This window comes from Mustelus asterias, chromosome 8 (assembly GCF_964213995.1).
Source record: "Mustelus asterias chromosome 8, sMusAst1.hap1.1, whole genome shotgun sequence".
NCBI classification, from domain to species: Eukaryota; Metazoa; Chordata; class Chondrichthyes; order Carcharhiniformes; family Triakidae; genus Mustelus; species Mustelus asterias.
In genome coordinates this window covers 115,706,896-115,729,361 of record NC_135808.1, presented here as the reverse complement: position 1 = coordinate 115,729,361, position 22,466 = coordinate 115,706,896, and the positions used below count along the sequence as shown (strand labels likewise).

Sequence of the window (22,466 nt, the reverse complement as noted above, 5' to 3'; positions counted from 1 at the left end):
TCTGTAGCGGGATCCCTCTTTTTAACTCCACTGGGCTTATTTTAGGTTTGGTTCTCCGTTACCCAAACCCCACCAATGCCCGAGTGATTCTCTCTCTCGCCAATGGAACAACGGCCACCTTGCGTCTACTTCACTCGAGTAGCGCTCCCAAGAGAGAGAAAAGGAAACTGCTGCCTATCCACTACCTGGCAGCCTTTCCTGAGTGGGCGGTTTCGAAGCGCCCAGGGTACCCTCAGTTCTAGTCTCCGGAATTATGGTACGGAATATTTAATATTGTGACTTGGTCAGAGATCATTGGTGAGAAATTGAAAAGATCACAGCGGACTCCAATGGAAGTCAAAGATATATATATTTATTAAAACATCAAGGTCAATATCACCAAACACCAGGAAAACAACACACAATGCCTTATGCTCTATAAGACTATAGCTATGGAAGGAATACTAAAACGGACACGACGGAATGCTTACTTTACACAAGTTTGCCAGTGTCTTAAACTATGAAAGATGCATGCAAAAGCCCCCCCTTTCCCCAAAGCCTCATCCACTATGATGATCTCAGGAACTTCGCGAATTACCAGGGGATACTCACAATCCTAGTTTAAGTTGCTCAGTGGGCTTCGGGCTGCGTGCTGGAGACGAACGAGAGGCAGGCAGCAACAGGAGAAGAGAGAGAAGAGTGCTGCTATGCTGGTCCGAAGAGAAAAGAGACAGAGACCAGAGCTTGCTTGTCCCTTTTTAAAACCTGAAGCAGTGATTCTCTCACACAAAAACAGTTTCTGATCATTGATAGTTTCGATTGACTGGGACAAAAGGCCGGAACTGTCGTGACCGCCCTTAATTGACATTGTAATTGTCATCCTGATTGGAATCCCATCAGCGAGATGAGTCATTGATGTTGTCTGTGGATGGAATGATCTGTTTTCATTGTCTTTGCTGCTGGGCTATTTACTACTTGTCTGCTGGTCATGGTTTCTCCTTTGTTTCCTGTTGATTAGATTATCCCTGTCTCGACCTTCTCGTTATCCCAGCCTCTTGCATATTCATGTGGCCTGACAGCCAGCCGGCCATTTTCCTTATCTCTGGGTTTTTTTAATCATGGAGGATTTGCCCTAAAACTTACACCTCCCGTCACTGAACTTAGTTTTAAAATTGAAAACTTGTGCCCATTAACGCGAATTCCCTCTCCACAGGTGCTGCCAGACCTGCAGGGCATTTCCTGCACTTTTCTGCTTTCATACCACAATTTAAATATGAATCGAGATTGGCTTAACATTTGAATTATAAATTGAGTGGTGATCTGTAATCATATGTGTGTTTTTTGTTGCTAAATCCTGATCTTGGTACCATTAACATTGCCATCCAACCAGTGGGAAGACCCCTTGACTTTGATTCAGGAGGCGTCTAGATATAGCACTTGGGGAGAATGGGATCAAAGGTTATGGGGAGAAAGAAGGATTAGGCTATTGAGTTGGATGATCAGCCATGATCGCAATGAATGGCGGAGCAGGCTTGAAGGGCCAAATGGCCTCCTCCTGCTCCTATCTTCTATGTTTCTGTGTTGTCTCTCGCACACCTGAGTTATCCATAATGATATGAATGCTTAAATAAAGCTTTATTGACAGCAATAAAATCAATGCTTTTTATTTGCCAGGCCCCTGAGCTTTTTACTCCAAGAAAAGCATGGCAAGCTTTAAGAACTGTAGAGGAGAAGCTGCTTGGACCCCTGGGATTGAAAACGTTAGACCCAGAGTGAGTTAAATTATTGCTGATCGTAATACTCCCAGTTTCCAATAGACTGACTGTTGTAATGAAAACAAACTATTACTGGATAATGATCTGTAACGCCTATGTTTTTTTTTTAAGTAAAAAGAAGTGGCACAGTGACACAGTGATTAGCATTGCTGCCTCACAGCGCCAGGGTCCTGGGTTCGAATCCCAGCTTGGGTCACTGTCTACGTGGAGTTTGCACATTCTCCCCATGTCTTCATGGGGTTCTGGGGATAGGGCCTGGGTGGGATTGTGGTTGGTGCAGACTCAATCGGCCAAATGGCCTCCTGCACTAGATTATTCTATAAGTACAGAACTCGAAAGGTGTTTCTTTTGGGAGCCTATTTATGGGACCCCGTTTTGTGCAGTTACCCACACTGGACTCTTTCGCTAATATACACTGATGTTTGATTTCTCCTTTTTGGTTAGTGACCAGGTTTACTGTGGCGTTTATGATAACTCTTTCGACAATGGCGACTTCAACACATCCAGAGGCTACAATTACCACCAAGGACCGGTAATTATTTGTACTATGTTTCATCAAGTTTAGCTACAATGCTTTTTTTTTTGTGCATAATGTCACGATGGAATTTTTATATTTTTTTCGTTCTAGGAGTGGCTGTGGCCTGTAGGATACTTCTTGCGTGCAAAGTTGCATTTTTCAAAGATGCTGGAAAAGAAATTGTATGAAGACACTGTATATTTAGTGAAGAATGTTCTTTCTCATCATTATGATTACTTGGAAAAGTAAGTCAATAATGCCAAAAACTCAAAAATAGCTATATAATTCAAATTTCCTCTACAGATTTGTTGTTTTTCTTTGCTCAGTTGCCATCCAACTCGCATCGAATCACCTGTCTGTATTTTGGTATGAACCGTAGTGTTGTTCTAGGCGACGGGTGCTGCATTTGTTAATTTCCTTCATAAATTCTAATCCAAGTGATAGTAAAACACACAAATCAGCTAATGCATAACTTTCCAAACAAATTCATCTCGGATAGACAAACAGAATTTCAAACTTTTGTGGATGGTACAGAGGCATCTGGCAGAAAATTAATCTTTTAAAGATAGCGGGGGCGATTCTCTCATCCCCCTGTGCTAATTGTTTTGCACGGCAGCCCGGGGGAATCGCGCATCAGCCGATTTGCGGGATTCCCACGAGCGTCCGCACAGCGCATGTCTCACCCAGGTCCGGATTTCTGGCAGCATCTGCGCGACACCGGAAATCGGGAGGGAAGCGGGACTAGCGTTTAAATAGTATTTAACATAGTATTTAAATGCTATTCGTGGGCCCGGGACTGAATTCTCCGGCCCACTAGCACCTCTCCCCCTGCCAGTGTGTTTCACACCAGCGGGGATTACACTAGCTCCCACTTTCGGGGAGCTAGCAGCCTGACGCTGCTGGAGGGGGGAGGGGGCAGCAATCGGGGCCACCCAGGGGTTGGATGATGGAGGCGTGTCCCCTGTGCATGGGCACCCTGGCAGTGCCAGCCTATGCCCCCAGCACTGCCTGAGGGGCAAAGTGCCCATGCCCAAGGGGCACCTTGGCACTGCCCAGTGCTAAGGGAATGGGGTCTATTAAGGGGGGGCAGGGCCTGCTGGGGATGGGACCTAGGGGCAATCGGTGGGGGTGAGGGGCCCCGCTACCATTGTGCATGGGGATCAATGGGGGCTGGAGGGAGGCCAACAATTGGGGAGGTGGGGTTTGCCCGACTAGGGGGTTATCAGTGCTGGGGGGCTTGATCAGGGTTGGTGGGAGGGTCAAGGGTTGGGGGGTGGGTTGGGGTTCGGGGTTGGCCCGCTAATGGATGGGGAGCCGCGATCAGGATGTTGGGTTTGTGGGGGAGGGGGGGGCAGCAGTGCTGGGATCCAGGGCTGACCAGCAATTGAGCTGGCCTGCAACCAGAGGCATGTGCAGAGGCCCGCTGGTTTCCACCTCTCCAGCGGGAATAGGGCCCATCCCCTGAAATTTAATAATATTCACGATTGTGACCTTTGCATTGCAGAGTGTGGAAGATTCTAGTCTGAACTCCCACTGAAAAAAACGGCGTGAATTTTTCAGTTTTCACTCCTATTCGATTCTTAGAATTCTTTTGGGAGAATCGCCCCCAACAAGTTGTATTTCTATTTTATGGGTATAGCTTCTAAGCTTGTGCTTCTCCAAGTCCTTGTTTAATATTTTTAAGCTATCGTATGTGATTGGACTTTTAAAAAAGTTCGATAGATGTAATGGGTGGAATTTACAAGTAAAACACCACCATACTGCTTTTATTGTTTGAGTTGAGTCTTGTGCTTCTAATAAATACCTTGGGTAAAGTTCCTGGGAATGACCTTTGCTTCTACATTGGACATTGATTTTTAGTGCATTGCAGTGGGACATGGAGCTGCGTTCGTGAAAGCCCCTGGATCAGATTTTCATGTCTTATCTGAGTGTCATCAATCTCTTTTGAAGGGAGATTGAATTTACACTGGTCAAGACCAAGTTATGTTCAAGCTGTCAGTTGCTTTATTCCACAATAGGTAAAGCACTCTTTGCAGCTTGTTCTTGCGTGGTTACAAAAATGAAGAATGCACGAGAGCTGAACGTACTCAGTCGGTTATCCAGCTCAATTTAAAACCCGACTCCAATCTTTTGGTCAATGGCAATGCTGGTTGCATTGCCACCGCCTGCAAAGTTTTCTCCAACCTGACAATATCCAGAAGATTGGTGAGCGTAGGAGAGTTGGGGGAAGAAGAGGACGTGTCCCCTTTTTATGGCAGTAGCTGCCAGTACTCAGCTTAAGTTTGTAAAGATCTCAAGTGTTTGAATGAATGAATGGCTGGGTGGTCAGTTCAGGATGGCAGCCTGATTGTGGCATGCTGGTTGGGTTAGAATTGGTGATTGGAGGGATTGGTTGTGGTGCTCAGTTTGTTACGCTGGCTAATCACGGAGTTGGACCCAATATTAAACTGCATAACATGTCCGGGGAAGTATCCAGCTTTGACAAAGTGTCATCTGAACTTGAGCTCTTTACTCCCCTTACAGATGCTGCCAGACCTGCTGAGATTTTCCAGCATTTTCTCTTTTGTTCTTAATGAAATCAATGACCGAGTCATTTTTATGAAAAATAAGATTAAAGACTATCGAGCTGTGTCAGATACTAGCAATCGCAACGTGTTTATTTACTATGTGTGGTTTTTTTTTAACTTTGCAGATCTCCCTGGAAAGGTCTTCCAGAGCTTACAAATGAAAATGGGGGGTACTGTCCATTCAGCTGTGAAACCCAGGCCTGGTCAATATCTACCATCCTAGAAGTCCTATATGAGCTCTGAAGTGCACTATGTTCTTGTTGCCAATTGCAATACATCGACTTAAGCTGTTCCTTTTGTGTTCCTCCATAGTATTAAATACCATTTGCCATTTAACCGTACAGTTTCTGTGATGCAATTTTTTAAAAAAGCAGATCACATCACAGGGACAGGACAAAGTTGTGACCTTACAAGAATTATATAATCTCTCATCCTTTTAAAGTGTTAAAGTGATTAGTATAAAAACGAGTTTTTTTTTAAAAATTAGTGATATAAAGTGATTGTGATATTAACTGAGGTGACCTTTTCTGCTTGTCTGGCTGTCAGCAATGTTGCACTGACCTGAAACTAGCTTGAAACTGCTTATCCAACAGTGTGTATGTAGATCTAGAGCTTGACACTTGAATGGCTCCTGACTGTGTTTACTTAAAAAGGATGCACTGTGCAAATCATAATTTGAACTTCATTGTAGTTGTCACCATTATTGTGCTTATCAGCCAAGATGCAATTAACCTGAATTAACGCATTATGAATGGATTGGAAGGTTAGAATTTTACATCAATATTAAAGCACTTTTAAAAATGTTTTGGATGAGTCACAATAGTGAGGTGATGTGCCAGGGAAGCATTACCTTGCATACTACTGTGTACAAGCTTATTTTAAGCCTAATGGAATGAAAATTATTTGAAGCACTTGCATGACATTTGCACATTTAGAGTTGTAATATTAGAATTTTAATATTCTTGTTTAATGAAGAGGGAATTGGGGGGGTGGGCGTGATATATTCAAAGTTTTGACGGTGCTGTTAGTCTCAACTACACTGTACTGAGATTGTGATTGCGCATAGGCAGAGAACCATACGATATGCATGTATTTTTGTATCTAATTAAGGAAAACAAAATCGAAGAACGCAATGCCTGAGATTATCTGTGGCTAATTTCAGTATTTCTAAGAATTTCAATCATTGAGATTGTAGAGTTGCCTTCAGTTTTCGAAAATGATTGTCAATTCCAGAATTGACTACTTCATGTTAAAATATGCAGAGTCTAAGTTTGCCTCTCAGCAGTAGAAGTACTTGTAATGACTGGACCAGGCAAAGGAGGACAGGTAAGCTGATTGGAGGATAAGATCACAGTTCAAATACCTCAATCAACTTTTCTATCTTCATTCCCAAGTATATAGTACAATAATGTATATTCTCCAGTCAAACTTTCCAAAATATTGAAAAAACTAGCATACTTTTTTTTCAAATGGTGCCACTTTTCACCTAGAATTGGGAGAAGGTTAAATATAAAAGGCAGCAGCAGTTTCTACAGCTATTTTGTGTATTGTGAGGAAGGATGCCTACAAACCCAACAGACTGTGATATTGTCTACAGATATGATTAAGTATTAAACAGATCACTTAGACTATGCCCTTTGCGTCTGTGTGGTTTTTTTCCCACCAATGTGTTTGCAAATTTGAATAATGTATAGCTGTTTTCTCAATCATGTTTCATTATTTAGATATTTTTATACTTTTGAAATACACTACTTCATTGTCTAGCATCTGGAAACTGCAGGTTTACTAAAGTGGGATTTATTGCATTTGATTTATTTTAGTAACTACATTTTGATAGCACCAAAATTTGCCACAGTGTATTTTTGTCTGCAAATATAGGAACACAACAAAAATTTGGATTCAGCAGTTATTTGCTGATTTTACTTATCACCTGATGAAGGAGCAGCGCTTCGAAAGCTCATGATACCAAATAAACCTGTTGGACTTTAACCTGTCCAACCTGCTCACCCCAGTCCAATGCCAGCATCTCCACATCATGATTTTATTTTTAGTTAGGAAGCGTGTCCTATCCAGAACTGTCTGCTTATTGTCTGGCAGAGCTGCATAAAATAAAAGTTAATGAGAACATTGATCATACTTCGAGAATTGTGTTCTAGAAGTTTGTGCCTCTGAGGTGTTATGTCTATACTGCATTGGGTGTTCTGCTTCTGAATAATGAAATTCTGTGCTCCAGTGTACATCAACCCAAATAGTATGACTGTGGATTGTGGCAGCCATCTGGGCTGTTAATGAGTTGCCATAGGTGCTTAAGATTATATGGCTATATGATTATAAGGGACGACTGACATATATGCTGAGGAACATTAATGATGAAGATGTGTGAGTTAGGTTGATTTGACCATGCTAATTTGCTCCTTAGTGTCGGGGGATTAGCGGGTTAAATACGTGGGGTTACGGGGATAGGACTTGGTTTGGGATTGGGTTGGGATTGGTGTCGGTGCAGGCTCAATGGGCCAAATGACCTCCTGCACTGTAGGGATTCAAGGGTTCTGTGGGATTCTGTAGAGCAATATTGGAATTGATGCATCAATTGAGTTAACTATTATAGGAAATAGTTTTATTAAAGTATCACATTCTTTGGAAGAATTGTGATTCTCTATTCTCTATACATTGGTTTATTTTTCCACCTGGTCTACGGGCTTCTGAATTTCATGCAGATTTCTGCAGACTGATCAGTACCATAATGAGCAGCCCTGATTAATTAACTTTTTATTGACTCCATATAAAAAATCATGACACATTCATTGTACATATAGATTAATTTTGTTCCACAACTTTTATCCAATACAATAATAAGTCTCTAGGTTTCCAGCACTGGGAATTATACAATGCAAATGAAAACCATGTCTTTAAAGTGAAACAGTAGTACTATACCTAACAGGCCTCGAATTCCTGAGGCATTTTTAGAGGATGGGTTGTAATTAAGTGCTTGGGTAATTGAATAGAATCATAGAATCTCTACAGTGCAGAAGGAGGCCATTTGGCCCATTGAGCCAAATCCCAGCAATCCCACCCAGGCCTGTAACCCCACGTATTTACCCTGCTAATCCCCCTGACAGTAAGGGGCAATTTAGCATGGCCAATCCCCAAAAGGCGCACAAATTTGGACCTGAGATATTTTGAGTACTTGAGATATTTTGGAAGAATTATTAATATTTTTGGGTCCTATACATATATGAAGATATTAAACTGAAAAATACGAGACTTAACTGTCATTCATTCAGGAATATCTGAATTTTTTGTGCATCGTGCTGACTAAAACCGGTGCAAGTTGAATTCCTCTCCCCCATTTTTTTTATAACTTCTTCAAGCAATGTCGGTCTTGAATGTGTTCAAGAAGGGAAGTAGAGACAACCCTGGTAATTATAGACCAGTGAGCCTTACTTCTGTTGTGGGCAAAGTTTTGGAAAGGATTATAAGAGATAGGATTTATAATCATCTAGAAAGGAATAATTTGATTAGGGATAGTCAACACGGTTTTGTGAAAGGTAGGCCGTGCCTCACAAACCTTATTGAGTTCTTTGAGAAGGTGACCAAAGAGGTGGATGAGGGTAAAGCAGTTGATGTGGTGTATATGGATTTCAGTAAAGCGTTTGATAAGGTTCCCCACGGTAAGCTATTGCAGAAGATACGGAGGCATGGGATTGAGGGTGATTTAGCGGTTTGGATCAGGAATTGGCTAGCTGTAAGAAGACAGAGGGTGGTGGTTGATGGGAAATGTTCACCCTGGAGTTCAGTTACTAGTGGTGTACCGCAAGGATCTGTTTTGGGGCCACTGCTGTTTGTCATTTTTATAAATGACCTGGATGAGGGCGTAGAAGGATGGGTTAGTAAATTTGCGGATGACACTAAAGTCGGTGGAGTTGTGGACGGTGCAGAAGGTTGTTGCAGGTTACAGAGGGACATAGATAAGCTGCAGTGCTGGGCTGAGAGGTGGTAAATGGAGTTCAATGCAGAAAAGTGTGAGGTGATTCACTTTTGAAGGAGTAACAGGATTACAGAGTACTGGGCTAATGGTAAGATACTTGGTAGTGTGGATGAACAAAGAGATCTCGGTGTCCATGTGCATAGATCCCTGAAAGTTGGCACCCAGGTTGATAGGGTTGTTAAGAAGGCGTACGGAGTGTTAGCTTTTATTGGTAGAGGGATTGAGTTTCGGAGCCAGGAGGTCATGTTGCAGCTGTACAAAACTCTGGTGCGGCTGCACTTGGAGTATTGCGTTCAGTTCTGGTCACCGCATCATAGGAAGGATGTGGATACATTGGAAAGGGTGCAGAGGAGATTTACTGGGATGTTGCCTGGTATGGTGGGAAGGTCTTATGAGGAAAGGCTGAGGGACTTGAGGTTGTTTTCGTTAGAGAGAAGAAGGTTAAGAGGTGACTTAATAGAGGCATACAAGATGATCAGAGGATTAGATAGGGTGGATAGTGAGAGCCTTTTTCCTCGGATGGTGATAGCTAGCATGAGTGGACATAGTTTTAAATTGAGGGGTGATAGATATAGGACAGATGTCAGAGGTAGGTTCTTCACTCGGAGAGTGGTATGGGCGTGGAATGCCCTGCCTGCAGCAGTAGTGGACTTGCCAACATTAAGGGCATTTAAATGGTCATTGGATAAACATATGGATGATATTGGAATAGTGTAGGTTAGATGGGCTTTAGATTGGTTTCACTGGTCGACGCAACATCGAGGGCCGAAGGGCCTGTACTGCGCTGGAATGTTCTATGAATCCCATTTGCTGTCGAGCAAAGTTAATTCCATTTTCTTCGACTCTGAAATTTGAGCCTGAAAGCTGGTGTTTCATTAATATCAAACAGAAATATTAGTACCCTGCACTGACAGCATACTTTGCTATCAGGATGAATGTTTTAAAAGACGAATCCTGTGTACAGCCATGGAGAACAAAGCAACCTGTTGAGTGTATTGTGAATGACTCAGCAAGTTGGGAGGTTGCTATTCACGTTTTTGTTGTGATTCGTTTTGCTGTGGAATGAAGGAACAAGGTAACATAAAAAGTGGTTTGGCACAACGACAGAAACAGCTCATGCCTTTCCTTCCTCTCGGCTGATTAGCTAAAGTCAGTTACTGAAAGTATTGCCAATTTTACCATGAAATACAAATAAATGAGAAACAAAATTGTAAATAAAGGAAGCATTCAAAGCACAGGAACAGGCCCTTCGGCCCTCCAAGCCTCCGCCGATCACATTTATCTATATAAACCAACCGCTTATATCCCTCCATGCCCCGTTTGTTCATATGCCTATCAAGATGAGTCTTAAATGTGGCTAATGTAACTGCCTCAACCACCTCACTTGGCAGTGCATTCCAGGCCCCCACCATGCTCTGTGTAAAAAAAAAACTTCCCCAGCACATCTCCACTGAACCTTTCCCCCCCTCTTATCTTGAACTTGTGCTGCCTTGTAATTGTCATTTCTGCCCTGGGGAAAAAGCTTCCAATTGTTCGCCCTATCTATACCTCTCATAATTTTATAAACTTTCAGGTCGCCCCTCAGCCTCCATCTTTCCAGGGAGAACAATCACAGTTATTCAATCTCTCCTCATAGCTAATACCCTCCATACCAGGCAGCATCCTGGTAAACCTTATCTGCACTCCACGTCCTTCAGGTAGTGTGGTGACCAGAATTGGACACAGCATTCCAAATTTGGCCGAGCCAACATTTTATGTAACTAAGATAATTTGCCAACTTTTATACTCAATGTCCTGTCCGATGAAGGCAAGCATGCCATATGCTTTCTTCATCACCGTTTCCACCTGTGCTGCCACTTTTAAGGATCTGTGGACCTGTACGCCCAGATCTCTGTGTGTCTACGCTGCTGATGGTTCTGCCATTTATTTTATAGCTCAAATCATAACATGAGCAGTATTGTACAAATAAGCAAATTGACTCCACCCCGCGCCGCCCCCCCACCCCCCCCCCCCCCCCCCCCCCGGGCAACAACAGCCCTGATTGGGTATGTGGGTGAGGTAGGAACTGACTTATTAGTGGAGCAAAATAAACCTTTCACAATGAAGACGTTATCCCTGGGTCATGGGCAGCATGGTAGCACAGTGGTTAGCATTGCTGCTTCACAGCGCCAGGGACCTGGGTTCGATTCCTGGCTTGGGTCACTGTCTGTGTGGAATTTGCACATTCTCCCCATGTCTGCATGGGTTTCCTCCCACAGTCCAAAGATGTGCGGGTTAGGTTGATTGGCCATGCTAAAATTGCCCCTTGGTGTCCTGAGATGCATAGGTTAGGGATTAGCGGGTAAATATGTAGGGATATGGAGGTAGGGCCTGGGTGGGATTGTGGTCGGTGCAGACTCGATGGGCCAAATGGCCTCTTTCTGCACTGTAGGGTTTCTATGATTCTATGATGTCTCATTTATTATAATCTGATATTTAAATGTGACATTTTTGATTTATTATTGTCACATGTATTAGTATACAGTGAAAAGTATTGTTTCTTGCGCGCGCTGCAGACAAAGCATACCATTCATAGAGAAGGAAACGAGAGAGTGCAGAATTGGATGTTACAGTCATAGCTTGGGTGGAGAGAAAGATCAATTTAATGCAAGGTAGGTCCATTCGAAAGTCTGTGGCAGCAGGGAAGAAGCTGTTCTCGAGTTGGTTGGTACGTGACCTCAGACTTTTGTATTTTTTCCCGACGAAAGAAGGTGGAAGAGAGAATGTCCGGGGTGCGTGGGGTCCTTAATTATGCCGAGGCAGCAGGAAGTGTAGACAGAGTCAGTGGATGATGGGAGGCTGGTTTGCGTGATGGATTGGGCTACACTCACGACCTTTTGTAGTTCCTTGCGGTCTTGGGCAGAGCAGGTGCCATACCAAGCTGCAATCCAACCAGAAAGAATGTTTTCTATGGTGCATCTGTAAAAGTTGGTGAGAGTCGTAGCTGACTTGCCAAATTTTCTTAGTCTTCTGAGAACGTAGAGGTGTTAGTGGGCTTTCTTAACTATAGTGTCGGCGGGGGGCAAGGACAGGTTGTTAGTGTACTGGACACCTAAAAACTTGAAGCTCTCGACCATTTCTACTTCATCCCAATTGATGTAGATGGGCATGTTCTCCTTTACGCTTCCTGAAGTCGATGACAATCTTCTTTTTGTTGACATTGAGGGAGAGATTATTGTTGCTTCACCAGATTCTCTATCTCATTCCTGTACTCTGTCTCGTCATTGTTGGAGATCCAATCCACTACGGCCTCATTGTCAGCAAACTTGAAAATCAAGTTGGAGGGGAGTTTGGCCACACAGTCATAGGTGTATAAGGAGTATAGTAGGGCGCTGAGAACACAGCCTTGTGGGGCACCAGTATTAAGGATTGTCGTAGAGGAGGTGCTGTTGCCTATCCTTACTGATTGTGGTCTGTGGGTTAGGAGGTTCAGGATCCAGTCGCAGAGGGAGGAGCAGAGGCCCAGGCTATGGAGTTTGGAGATGAGTTTTTCCATCAGTACCCACTGAAATCTAATTTTTATTCACTTAAGATAAGTCTCGAGGGTCCCAGCAGTGAGGATTGTAGAAGAAGAAGAATGAGAAACAAAGAGAGCAGTTAACACTAAATCTATTGGACCTTGAATTTCTAAGGTCGTTTTGGAGTTTGGATTGGAATCAAGACGAATTTGCATCCAAACACCAATCACTTCCAAAATCCCCATGTTATTCCCAGCCCTCATAAAGAATGTAAATCAGAAAATTATGTAACCTATTTCCTTCATTCGCACTGAATTATGATACGTCCTACCTAAAACTTAACTCCTGTACTCAATGCTCTGACTGGTGAAGGTATGTTACAACTTGGAGTACTGCGTACAATTCTGGTCACCCTGCTACAGGAAGGATGTTATTAAACTGGAAAGGGTGCAAACGGGGCTGGAAGATTTGAAATATAAGGAGAGGCTGGATAGGCTGGGACTTTCTTCCCTGATGTGTAGGAGGATGAGAGGTGACCTTACAGACATTATAGGGGCATAGATAAGGTGAGTAGCCAAAGTCTTTTCCCCAGGGTAGGGGAATCCAAAACTAGAGGGCATAGGTTTAAGGTGAGGGGGAAGACTTAAAAGGTTCCTGAGGGGCAACATTTTCACACACAGGTGGTGATCTGGAATGATCTGCCAGAGGAGGTGGTAGAGGCATGTGCAATTACAACATTTTAAAATACATTTGGACAGGTACATGGATGGGAAATATTGGAGTGCAGGCAGCAAAACCTCAACATGTTATGGGGGAAAAGGTCTAAACAGGCAACTGGGAGTAGTTCAGTTTAGGAAATCTGGTTGGCATGGACGGGTTGGGCTGAAGAGCCTGTTTCCGTGCTGTATATCTCTATTACTCTATAAGAATGCTTTCCATTCAGGTGCCCATGTACTTAAATAATAAAAATGACCCCACTTGTGTCCTGAGGAATTTTAGGGCCATTAAAGTCAAGATTTTTTCTTTTTTTGTTATAACCAAGTCAAATATAACTTCTATAAAAGGAATGGGGGAGGGGAGGAAAAAATAACTTCTCTACAAGTCTCTATGCACAAAATACAATTGTATATTCATTCCATCGGATTGCTAATAATGACAGTACACTGTGTGGTGAACAAGGGAACTATTTAGAGCATAGACTGAAAAAGTTATTGTCACCAAAGCAACAGCAGCCTGTTGATGGATGCCCAAAAATGCAGAGAATTGAAAAGGTTTGAGGTTTCCAATTTGACTCAAAACTGATTCAAAATAATTTAGGAGGGTTGGACCCAGATTTTTACTTGATTCGATTAACATTTTCCAGAGATGCAAACTAACTTAGAAATTGAACTGAGAAACGTCTCAATAAGGTACTGTAATGACTTTCAGGGGAGCTTTAACACAGGATGAAGAATCTTCAAACCGGGGCAGGTAGATTCTTTATATAGCTTAGATAAAATTAACAGGATATAAAAACTAAACTACATTGGCCTGTAGTTAAAATGACAAGTATGAAAGTCCAAGAAATGGTTAGTTTAATGCATCATTTTCATATAATTGGTTTCCAAGTATAACTCTGGGTATTGGTATTCACTTTTGTTATAGAAGTAGCTCCAGGTTGTAATGAATTGTTCGTGTTTTGCAATTGTTACAAATATATTTCCAGCCATTTACTTTATCATGTAGTGATAAATGGGTTAAATCAAATCCAGTATTACAACACACTAACAAAAACTGAAAATCCTGCCAATATTGTATTACGCATATCAGCGTTCACCTCTCGGACATTAAACATTATATTGGTGTACGTCATTCTTTGTTGGTTTTGGTATCGCATCTTCATTCATGTCTCTGCTGATTTCTTGTCCGTCCTCCTCTGACTCCGTCTCCTGCATCAGTTCTCGCACCCACATGTTGCCAACCTATTGACATTATTTTTCTTTATTGCCAAACAGCAGCAACAACACCAACAATACGTTGAAATCGCACACTGTTTTAGACAAGTCTTCTAAAAGTCATTACATTCACAACAGCATCAGGCAAAGCATTCCAAGTATCAACAATTATATGTCAGAAGTCTCACAACACCAGGTTAAAGTCCAACAGGTTTATTTGGTATCACAAGTTTTCGGAGCGCTGCCCCTTCATCAAGTGAGTGATCATTCATCACTCACCTGATGAAGGAGCAGCACTCCGAAAGCTCGTGATACCAAATAAACCTGTTGGACTTTAACCTGGTGTTGTGAGACTTCTTACTGTGCCCACCCCAATCCAACGCCGGCATCTCCACATCATAACAATTATAACTGAAATGTCGAGACATGAACACATTTCTGTAGTGTATACTGATGACCACGCAAATACTGTAATTGCGAGTAAAGAACCTTTCAGGCTTAGAGATAGTAAGGCCATGTTTCAGTTTATAAACTTCAACTAAATCAAATAATCAGTTTTCCCGAAAGATTATAATCCAAGAATTCTGAAACACTCCTCAGAAGGAGTGCCTTCCTTTTTCCTGATAACATGTCTTTACACTCTCTCTAAAAGCTGTGGCTATCCAGATAAGTCTTAAACGTTCCCAGTGTGTCCGCCTCCACCACCTTGCCAGGCAGCGCATTCCAGGCCCCCACCACCCTCTGTGTAAAATATGTCCTTCTGATATCTGTGTTAAACCTCCCCCCCTTCACCTTGAACCTATGACCCCTCGTGAACGTCACCACCGACCTGGGGAAAAGCTTCCCGCCGTTCACCCGATGCCTTTCATAATTTTATACACCTCTATTAAGTCTCCCCTCATCCTCCGTCTTTCCAGGGAGAACAACCCCAGTTTACCCAATCTCTCCTCATAATTAAGCCCCTCCATACCAGGCAACATCCTGGTAAACCTCCTCTGTACTCTCTCCAAAGCCTCCACGTCCTTCTGGTAGTCTGGCGACCAGAACTGGACGCAGTATTCCAAATGCGGCCGAACCAACGTTCTATACATCTGCAACATCAGACCCCAACTTTTATACTCTATGCCCCGTCCTATAAAGGCAAGCATGCCATATGCCTTCTTCACTACCTTCTCCACCTGTGACGTCACCTTCAAGGATCTGTGGACTTGCACACCTAGGTCCCTCTGCATATCTACACCCTTTATGGTTCTGCCATTTATCATATAGCTCCTCCCGACATTATTTCTACCAAAGTGCATCACTTCGCATTTATCAGGATTGAACTCCATCTGCCATTTCTTTGCCCAAATTTCCAGCCTATCTATATCCTTCTGTAGCCTCTGACAATGCTCCTCACTATCTGCAAGTCCTGCCAATTTTGTGTCGTCCTCAAACTTACTGATCACCCCAGTTACACTTTCTTCCAGATCGTTTATATAAATCACAAACAGCAGAGGCCCTGCAGAACACCACTAGTCACAGGCCTCCAGCCGGAAAAAGACCCTTCCACTACCACCCTCTGTCTTCTGTGACCAAGCCAGTTCTCCACCCATCTAGCCGCCTCCCCCTTTATCCCATGAGATCCAACCTTTTGCACCAGCCTACCATGAGGGACTTTGTCAAACGCTTTACTAAAGTCCATATAGACGACATCCACGGCCCTTCCCTCATCAACCATTCTAGTCACTTCTTCAAAAAACTCCACCAGGTTAGTGAGGCATGACCTCCCTCTCACAAAACCATGCTGACTATCGTTAATGAGTTTATTCCTTTCTAAATGCGCATACATCCTATCTCTAAGAATCTTCAACAACTTCCCCACCACAGACGTCAAGCTCACCGACCTATAATTACCCAGGTTATCCTTCCTACCCTTCTTAAATAACGGGACCACATTAGCTATCCTCCAATCCTCTGGGACCTCACCTGTGTCCAGTGACGAGACAAAGATTTGCGTCAGAGGCCCAGCGATTTCATCTCTCGTCTCCCTGAGCAGCCTTGAATAGATTCCATCAGGCCCTGGGGATTTGTCAGTCTTTATATTCTCTAACAAACCTAACACTTCCTCCCTTGTAATGGAGATTTTCTCCAACGCTTCAACACTCCCCTCCGAGACACTCCCAGTCAACACATCCCTCTCCTTTGTGAATACCGACGCAAAGTATTCATTTAGGATCTCCCCTATTTCTTTGGGCTCTCAGCATAATTCCCCACTTTTGTCCCTGAGAGGTCCGATTTTTTCCCTGACAACCCTTTTGTTCCTAACGTATGAATAAAATGCCTTGGGATTCTCCTTAATCCTGTCTGCCAAGGACATTTCGTGACCCCTTTTTGCCCTTCTAATTCCCCGTTTGAGTTCTTTCCTACTTTCTTTGTACTCCTCCAGAGCTCCCTCCGTTTTTAGCTGCCTGGACCTAACATACGCCTCTCTTTTCTTTTTGACCAGTCCCTCAATTTCCCTGGTTATCCACGGTTCTCGAATCCTACCCTTCCTATCCTTTTTTACAGGTACATGCCTATCCTGCAGCCCTAACAACTGTTCCTTAAAAGACTCCCACATGCCAGATGTGGATTTACCCTCAAACAGCCTCTCCCAATCAAGAGCTGCCAATTTCTGCCTAATCCCACTAAAGTTAGCCTTCCCCAATCCAACACCTTACCCTTGGGACACCACTCATCCTTTTCCATCACTATCCTAAAGCTAACAGAATTGTGGTCACTATTTGCCACATGTTCCCCTACCGAAACTTTGAAGACCTGACCGGGCTCATTCCCCAGTACTCGGTCCAGTATAGCCCCCTCTCTAGTCAGGCTATCTACATATTGTTCCAAAGAACCCTCCTGTACGCATTTTACAAATTCCTCCCTGTTCAGAGTCCCAGCTCTCAGCGATTTCCAGTCTATACCAGGGAAATTGAAGTCTCCCACTACAACAACCCTATTTTTCCTGCACCTATCCAGTATCTCCTGACATATCCGTTCTTCCATTTCCCTTGGGCTGTTGGGGGGCCTGTAGTATACCCCCAACATAGTGACTGCACCCTTCCTGTTTCTAAGCTTCACCCAGAGTGACTCGTTACACAACCCCTCTGAATTGTCCTCTGCACCGCTGTAATATGCTCTCCAACTAATACTGCTACTCCCCACCTCTTTTGGCCCCTCCTCTGTCTCACCTAAAACACTTGTACCCTGGAATATTCAGCTGCCAGTCCTGTCTCTCTTTCAACCAAGTCTCTGTCACCGCAACCACATCCAAATTCCTCGTGAGCATTAAGGCCCTACGTTCGTCTGTCTTACCTGCTACACTCCTTGCATTGAAGTATAAGCACTCCAGACCTCCAGGCCCAGTGAGGTCATCCTCCCCCAGAGTGCTCTTCTTCTTTGCCAGCCTTGTCCCAGCCCCAAGCTCGTCCCCAGCCTCTACACTTGTAGACCTAATTCTTGTAGACCACCTTCGAGACTATTGATCCTAGCTATAGAGAAGTGTCTATTCCCTGGCTTGACTATCCTCAATTATAACTGCATTTGTCTTTTCTCCCCCCACTCGAATGACTCCCTGAGTAATGATGCCGTGGTCAGTTTGCTCATCTTCCCTACAGTCCCTGCTTTTGCCTACGCAGGGAGCAAGAAGCTCAAACCTGTTGGACAAGGCTGAGGCTCCTCCAGTGCTATCTCTTGGATCTCTCTACCTGCTTCACTTGCAGTCACGCCCTCCTGTCCCAGACTGCTGCCAAAATTTAAGGCAGTTAATCTAACCTCTGGCGAAGGATATTCTAGACTCAATGTTGGCTCTATTCTCTCCCCACAGATGCTGTCGGACCTGCTGAGATTTTCCAACATTTTCTGTTTTTGTTTCAGATTCCAGCATCCGCAGTATTCTGCTTTTATCTAAGGGGTGTGACTGCCTCCTGAAACACAGGTAACTCTTTCCCCCTCCCTGATGTGTTGCAATGTCTGCAGCTCAGACTCCATTTCATGAACTCTGAGCCGAAGTTCCTTGAGCAACCAACGAAGGAGCTAGTCATCGACTTCAGGAAGCGTATGGAGAACATGCCCCTATCTACATCAATGGGGACGGCCAACACTATAGTTAAGAAAGTCCACCAATGCATCTACTTTCTCAGAAGACAAGGAAATTTGGCTTGTCAGCTACGACTCTCACCAACCTTTATAGATGCACCATAGAAAGTATTCTTTCTGGTTGTATCACAGCTTGGTATGGCTCCTGCTCTGCCCAAAACCACAAGAAACTACAAAGGATTGTGAATGATGTCCAGTCCATCACGCAAACCAGCCTCCCATCCATTGACTCTATCTATACTTATTGCTGCCTTAGAAAAGCAGCCAGCATAATTAAGGGCCCCGTGCACACCGGACATTCTCTCTTCCACCTTCTTCCAGTGGGAAAATGATACAAAAGTCTGCAGTCACATACCAACTGACTTAAGAACAGCTTCTTCCCTGCTGCCATCAGATTTATGAATGAGCCTACCTCACATTAATTTGATCTTTCTCCACACCCTAGCTATGACTGTAACACTACATTCTGCACTCCTTTCCTTCTCTATGTGCGGTATACTTTGTCTGTATAGTGCGCAAGAAACAATACTTTTCACTATATACTAATACATGTGACAATAATAAATCAAATCAACATCATTTGCTACAGATGTGGTGGCTATGAACCACAATGAAGTCCAGCAGCTCCTATATGTTGGTGTTTGACTTGAACCCAGAATCTTTGACTCCAAGACAAGCATGCTACCAACTGTGCCACAGTTAGAGGATTACCATTATGATGATAGTTTATGTAAATATAAAAGGATGAAATCGTGCTCTGGTTGGGTCACTAAACTAATAATCCGTTAAAACCATAGAGAAGTTACTGCACAGAATGAGGCCATTCACCCCACCTTGTCCATGCCAGCATTCCAGAGGCTTGGATTATAAATTAGAGAACAGGTGTTTTACACCTGACAATTATAGAATAGAATCCCTACAGTGCAGAAAGAGGCCATTCAGCCCATTGAGTCTGCACCGACCATCGAGGTCCTATTCCCGTAATCTCACATATTTACCCTGCTAATCTCCTGTACTAGGGTCAATTTAGCATAGTCAGCCAACCTAACCTGCACCTGGAGGAAACCCACACAGATACGGGGAGAATGTGCAAATTCCACAGAGACAGTGACCCAAGCCGGGAATCTAACCCGGGTCCCTGCTGCTGTGAGGCAGCAGTGCTAACCACTGTGCCATTGTCTGCTGCCCTGAAGTTTGAAAGACATACTGGTTAGGTGCATTGCTCATGCTAAATTCTCCCTCAAGGTGGCACAGTGGTTAGAAGTTTGAGGATTTGAGTTCCATTTGGAAAAAATCTGAAAATTATAATTTGCTATCAGTTATACTAATAGTTCCATTGTTGTAAAAGAGGGAAAGTTATAAAACTCCTCTGACAACCTTGGGATGTCCCAAAGCATTTAACAAACAATGAAGTACTCCTGACATGTAATCACTATTGTCGTGATATATAATGCAGTAGCCAGTTGCTACACAGCAATATGATAATAACTGGATCATCTGCTTTTCGTTGTTTAGGAGAAATTATTTCTTCTCAATCTATTGAATTCTATGTTTTAAATAAGCGATTCAATTTGCATTCCTGCTGCATAATTATTGACTCATAGAAGCATAGAAACTAGAAGCAGGAGGAGGCCATTTGGCCCTTCGAGCCTGCTCTGCCAATCATTATGATCACGGCTGATCATCAAATTCAATATCCTGATCCCCCTTACCCCCCCATGACTCATCTGATATCTTCAATTTTTGGTCCAGCCAAATCAGTTTATTATGTTTCCATGGTCATCTTCTCAGGAAGAATAATAGCCATGTCATCAGGTGCTGTCAAGTGTCACAGTGCGCAGTTATGATATTTTGAATCTTTTAAAAAAACTTTTGAAGGTAGCATTTTGTAAACTTCGGATTGAGTTTAAAAACTGTTTCTAAAATGGACTTTATTATGGCGTGCACTGTCAGGACAAAAGAATGTGGAGTTGTTGCACGTGAGGTTCGATGCAAGCAACAATGCAAGTATATTCAATAGCTGTTAACTCTACAAAGACTTGATCCAGACTGAGGCAAAGCCCATGACGTAGCTAATGATGTCATGAACTATATAGACCACACAATAACAACCCCAAATTTATAACATCCCTCCCCCTGCTAAGGTCCCATAACCATGATCCCTAACAGCAAGGGACCCTTGCTGTTTGTCATTTTCATAAATGACCTGGATGAGGAAGTGGAGGGATGGGTTGGTAAGTTTGCCGACGACACGAAGGTTGGTGGTGTTGTGGATAGGTTGGAGGGATGTCAATTAATACAATTAATGTAATGTACAATTAATACAATTAATGTTACCAGGGAGGCAGTGCTTGTAGACTAACGGGACTGAAGGTGGACAAGTCCCTGGGCCCGGATGGAATGCATCCCAGGGTACTGAAAGAAATGTCAGAGGTAATAGCGGATGCGTTAGTGGTTGTTTAGCAAAATTCGTTGGATTCTGGGGTAGTGCCGGCGGATTGGAAAACGGCTAATGTTACGTCGCTGTTTAAAAAAGGAAATAGACAAAAGGCGGGTAACTACAGGCCCAACGTCTGTAGTTGGGAAAATGCTGGAATCCATCATTAAAGATGAAATAGCAGGCCATCTGGATAAGAATGGTTCGATTAAGCAGACGCAGCATGGATTCATGAGGGGAAAGTCGTGCTTGACGAACTTGTTGGATTTTTATGAAGATGTGACTAGTGCGGTTGACGGAGAGGAACCGGTGGATGCAGTGTTTTTGGATTTCCAAAAGGCGTTTGATAAGGTGCCTCACAAAAGGTTGCTGAAGAAGATTGGGTCACACGGAGTTGGGGGTAGGGTGTTAGCATGGATTGGGGATTGGCTATCCGACAGGAAGCAGAGAGTCGGAATAAATGGGTGCTTTTCTGGTTGGCAGATGGTAACTAGTGGCATGCCGCAGGGATCGGTACTGGGGCCTCAACTATTTACCATTTATATAGACGATCTGGAGGAGGGGACTGAGTGTAGGGTAACAAAGTTTGCAGACGACACAAAGATAAGTGGAAAAGTGAATCGTGTGGAGGGCGTAGAAGGTCTGCAGAGAGATTTGGACAGGCTGAGTGAGTGGGCGAGGATCTGGCAGATGGAGTATAACGTTGACAAATGCGAGGTTATTCACTTTGGAGGAAATAATAGCAAATTGGATTATTGTCTAAATGGAAAAAAATTACAACATGCTACTGTGCAAAGGGACCTGGGGGACCTTGTGCATGAGACGCAAAAACCCAGGCTGCAGGTGCAACAGGTGATCAAGAAGGCAAATGGGATGTTGGCCTATATCGCAAGGGGGATAGAATATAAAAGCAGAGATGTCTTGCTGCATCTGTACAGGGCATTGGTGAGGCCGCAGCTGGAATACTGTGTGCAGTATTGGTCCCCTTATTTGCAGAAGGATATATTGGCCTTGGAGGAAGCGCAGAGAAGGTTCACCAGGTTGATACCGGAGATGAGGGGTGTTGATTATGAGGAGAGACTGAGCAGATTGGGTTTGTACTCATTGGAATTTAGAAGGCTGAGGGGGGAGATCTTATAGAGACCTATAAGACACTGGGAACGTTTAAGACTTATCTAGACAGCTATATGAACGGAGTGGGAATGGAGGGATACAAAAGAGTGGTCTAGTTTGGACCAGGGAGCGGCGCGGGCTAATTGTTCTTTGTTTCTCGTTTCAAGGCTTCATTCTATGATCATCTTGCTGGTGCCAGTACAGAGCGAGACTGCGGATAGTTGGGAACCTGTCTCGGGGGCAGGGAATTCAGATGGTGTTCGTAAAGCAGAAGTGGAAATGAATAGGGTTGGGAAGCATTTTCCGATCAGGGCCAGTGTGATCTCCTGGACTCGTTTCGATCGCCTCAGGGGGTCGGAGAGGAATTTCCCAGATTTCTTTTCCCCATATTGGCCCTGGGGTTTTCACTCTGGGTTTTCGCCTCTCCCTGGAGATCACATGGTCTGGAATGGGGGGGGTGGGGGTGAGTTAATAGGTTGTGATGAACAAAGCATTGTAGCTGTGAGGGACAGCTCGGTGGATAGGATATTAGGATGT

The 22,466-nt window shown here is 43.7% G+C and overlaps 1 protein-coding gene across 2 annotated transcripts in view; it reads left to right on the top strand.

Annotated features, from left to right (window-relative positions):
• Positions 1 to 6,471, top strand: part of LOC144497470 (glycogen debranching enzyme-like) — a 99,702-nt gene extending 93,231 nt beyond the window's left edge. For both annotated transcript variants that reach the window (XM_078218791.1, XM_078218790.1), the window contains exons 31-34: positions 1,654 to 1,751; positions 2,199 to 2,286; positions 2,383 to 2,516; positions 4,964 to 6,471. In XM_078218791.1, the coding sequence (XP_078074917.1) occupies positions 1,654 to 1,751; positions 2,199 to 2,286; positions 2,383 to 2,516; positions 4,964 to 5,081 (438 nt within the window). In that variant the 3' untranslated portion in view covers positions 5,082 to 6,471. The remainder of the gene's footprint in view (positions 1 to 1,653; positions 1,752 to 2,198; positions 2,287 to 2,382; positions 2,517 to 4,963) is intronic.
• Positions 6,472 to 22,466: the final 15,995 nt, after the last annotated feature.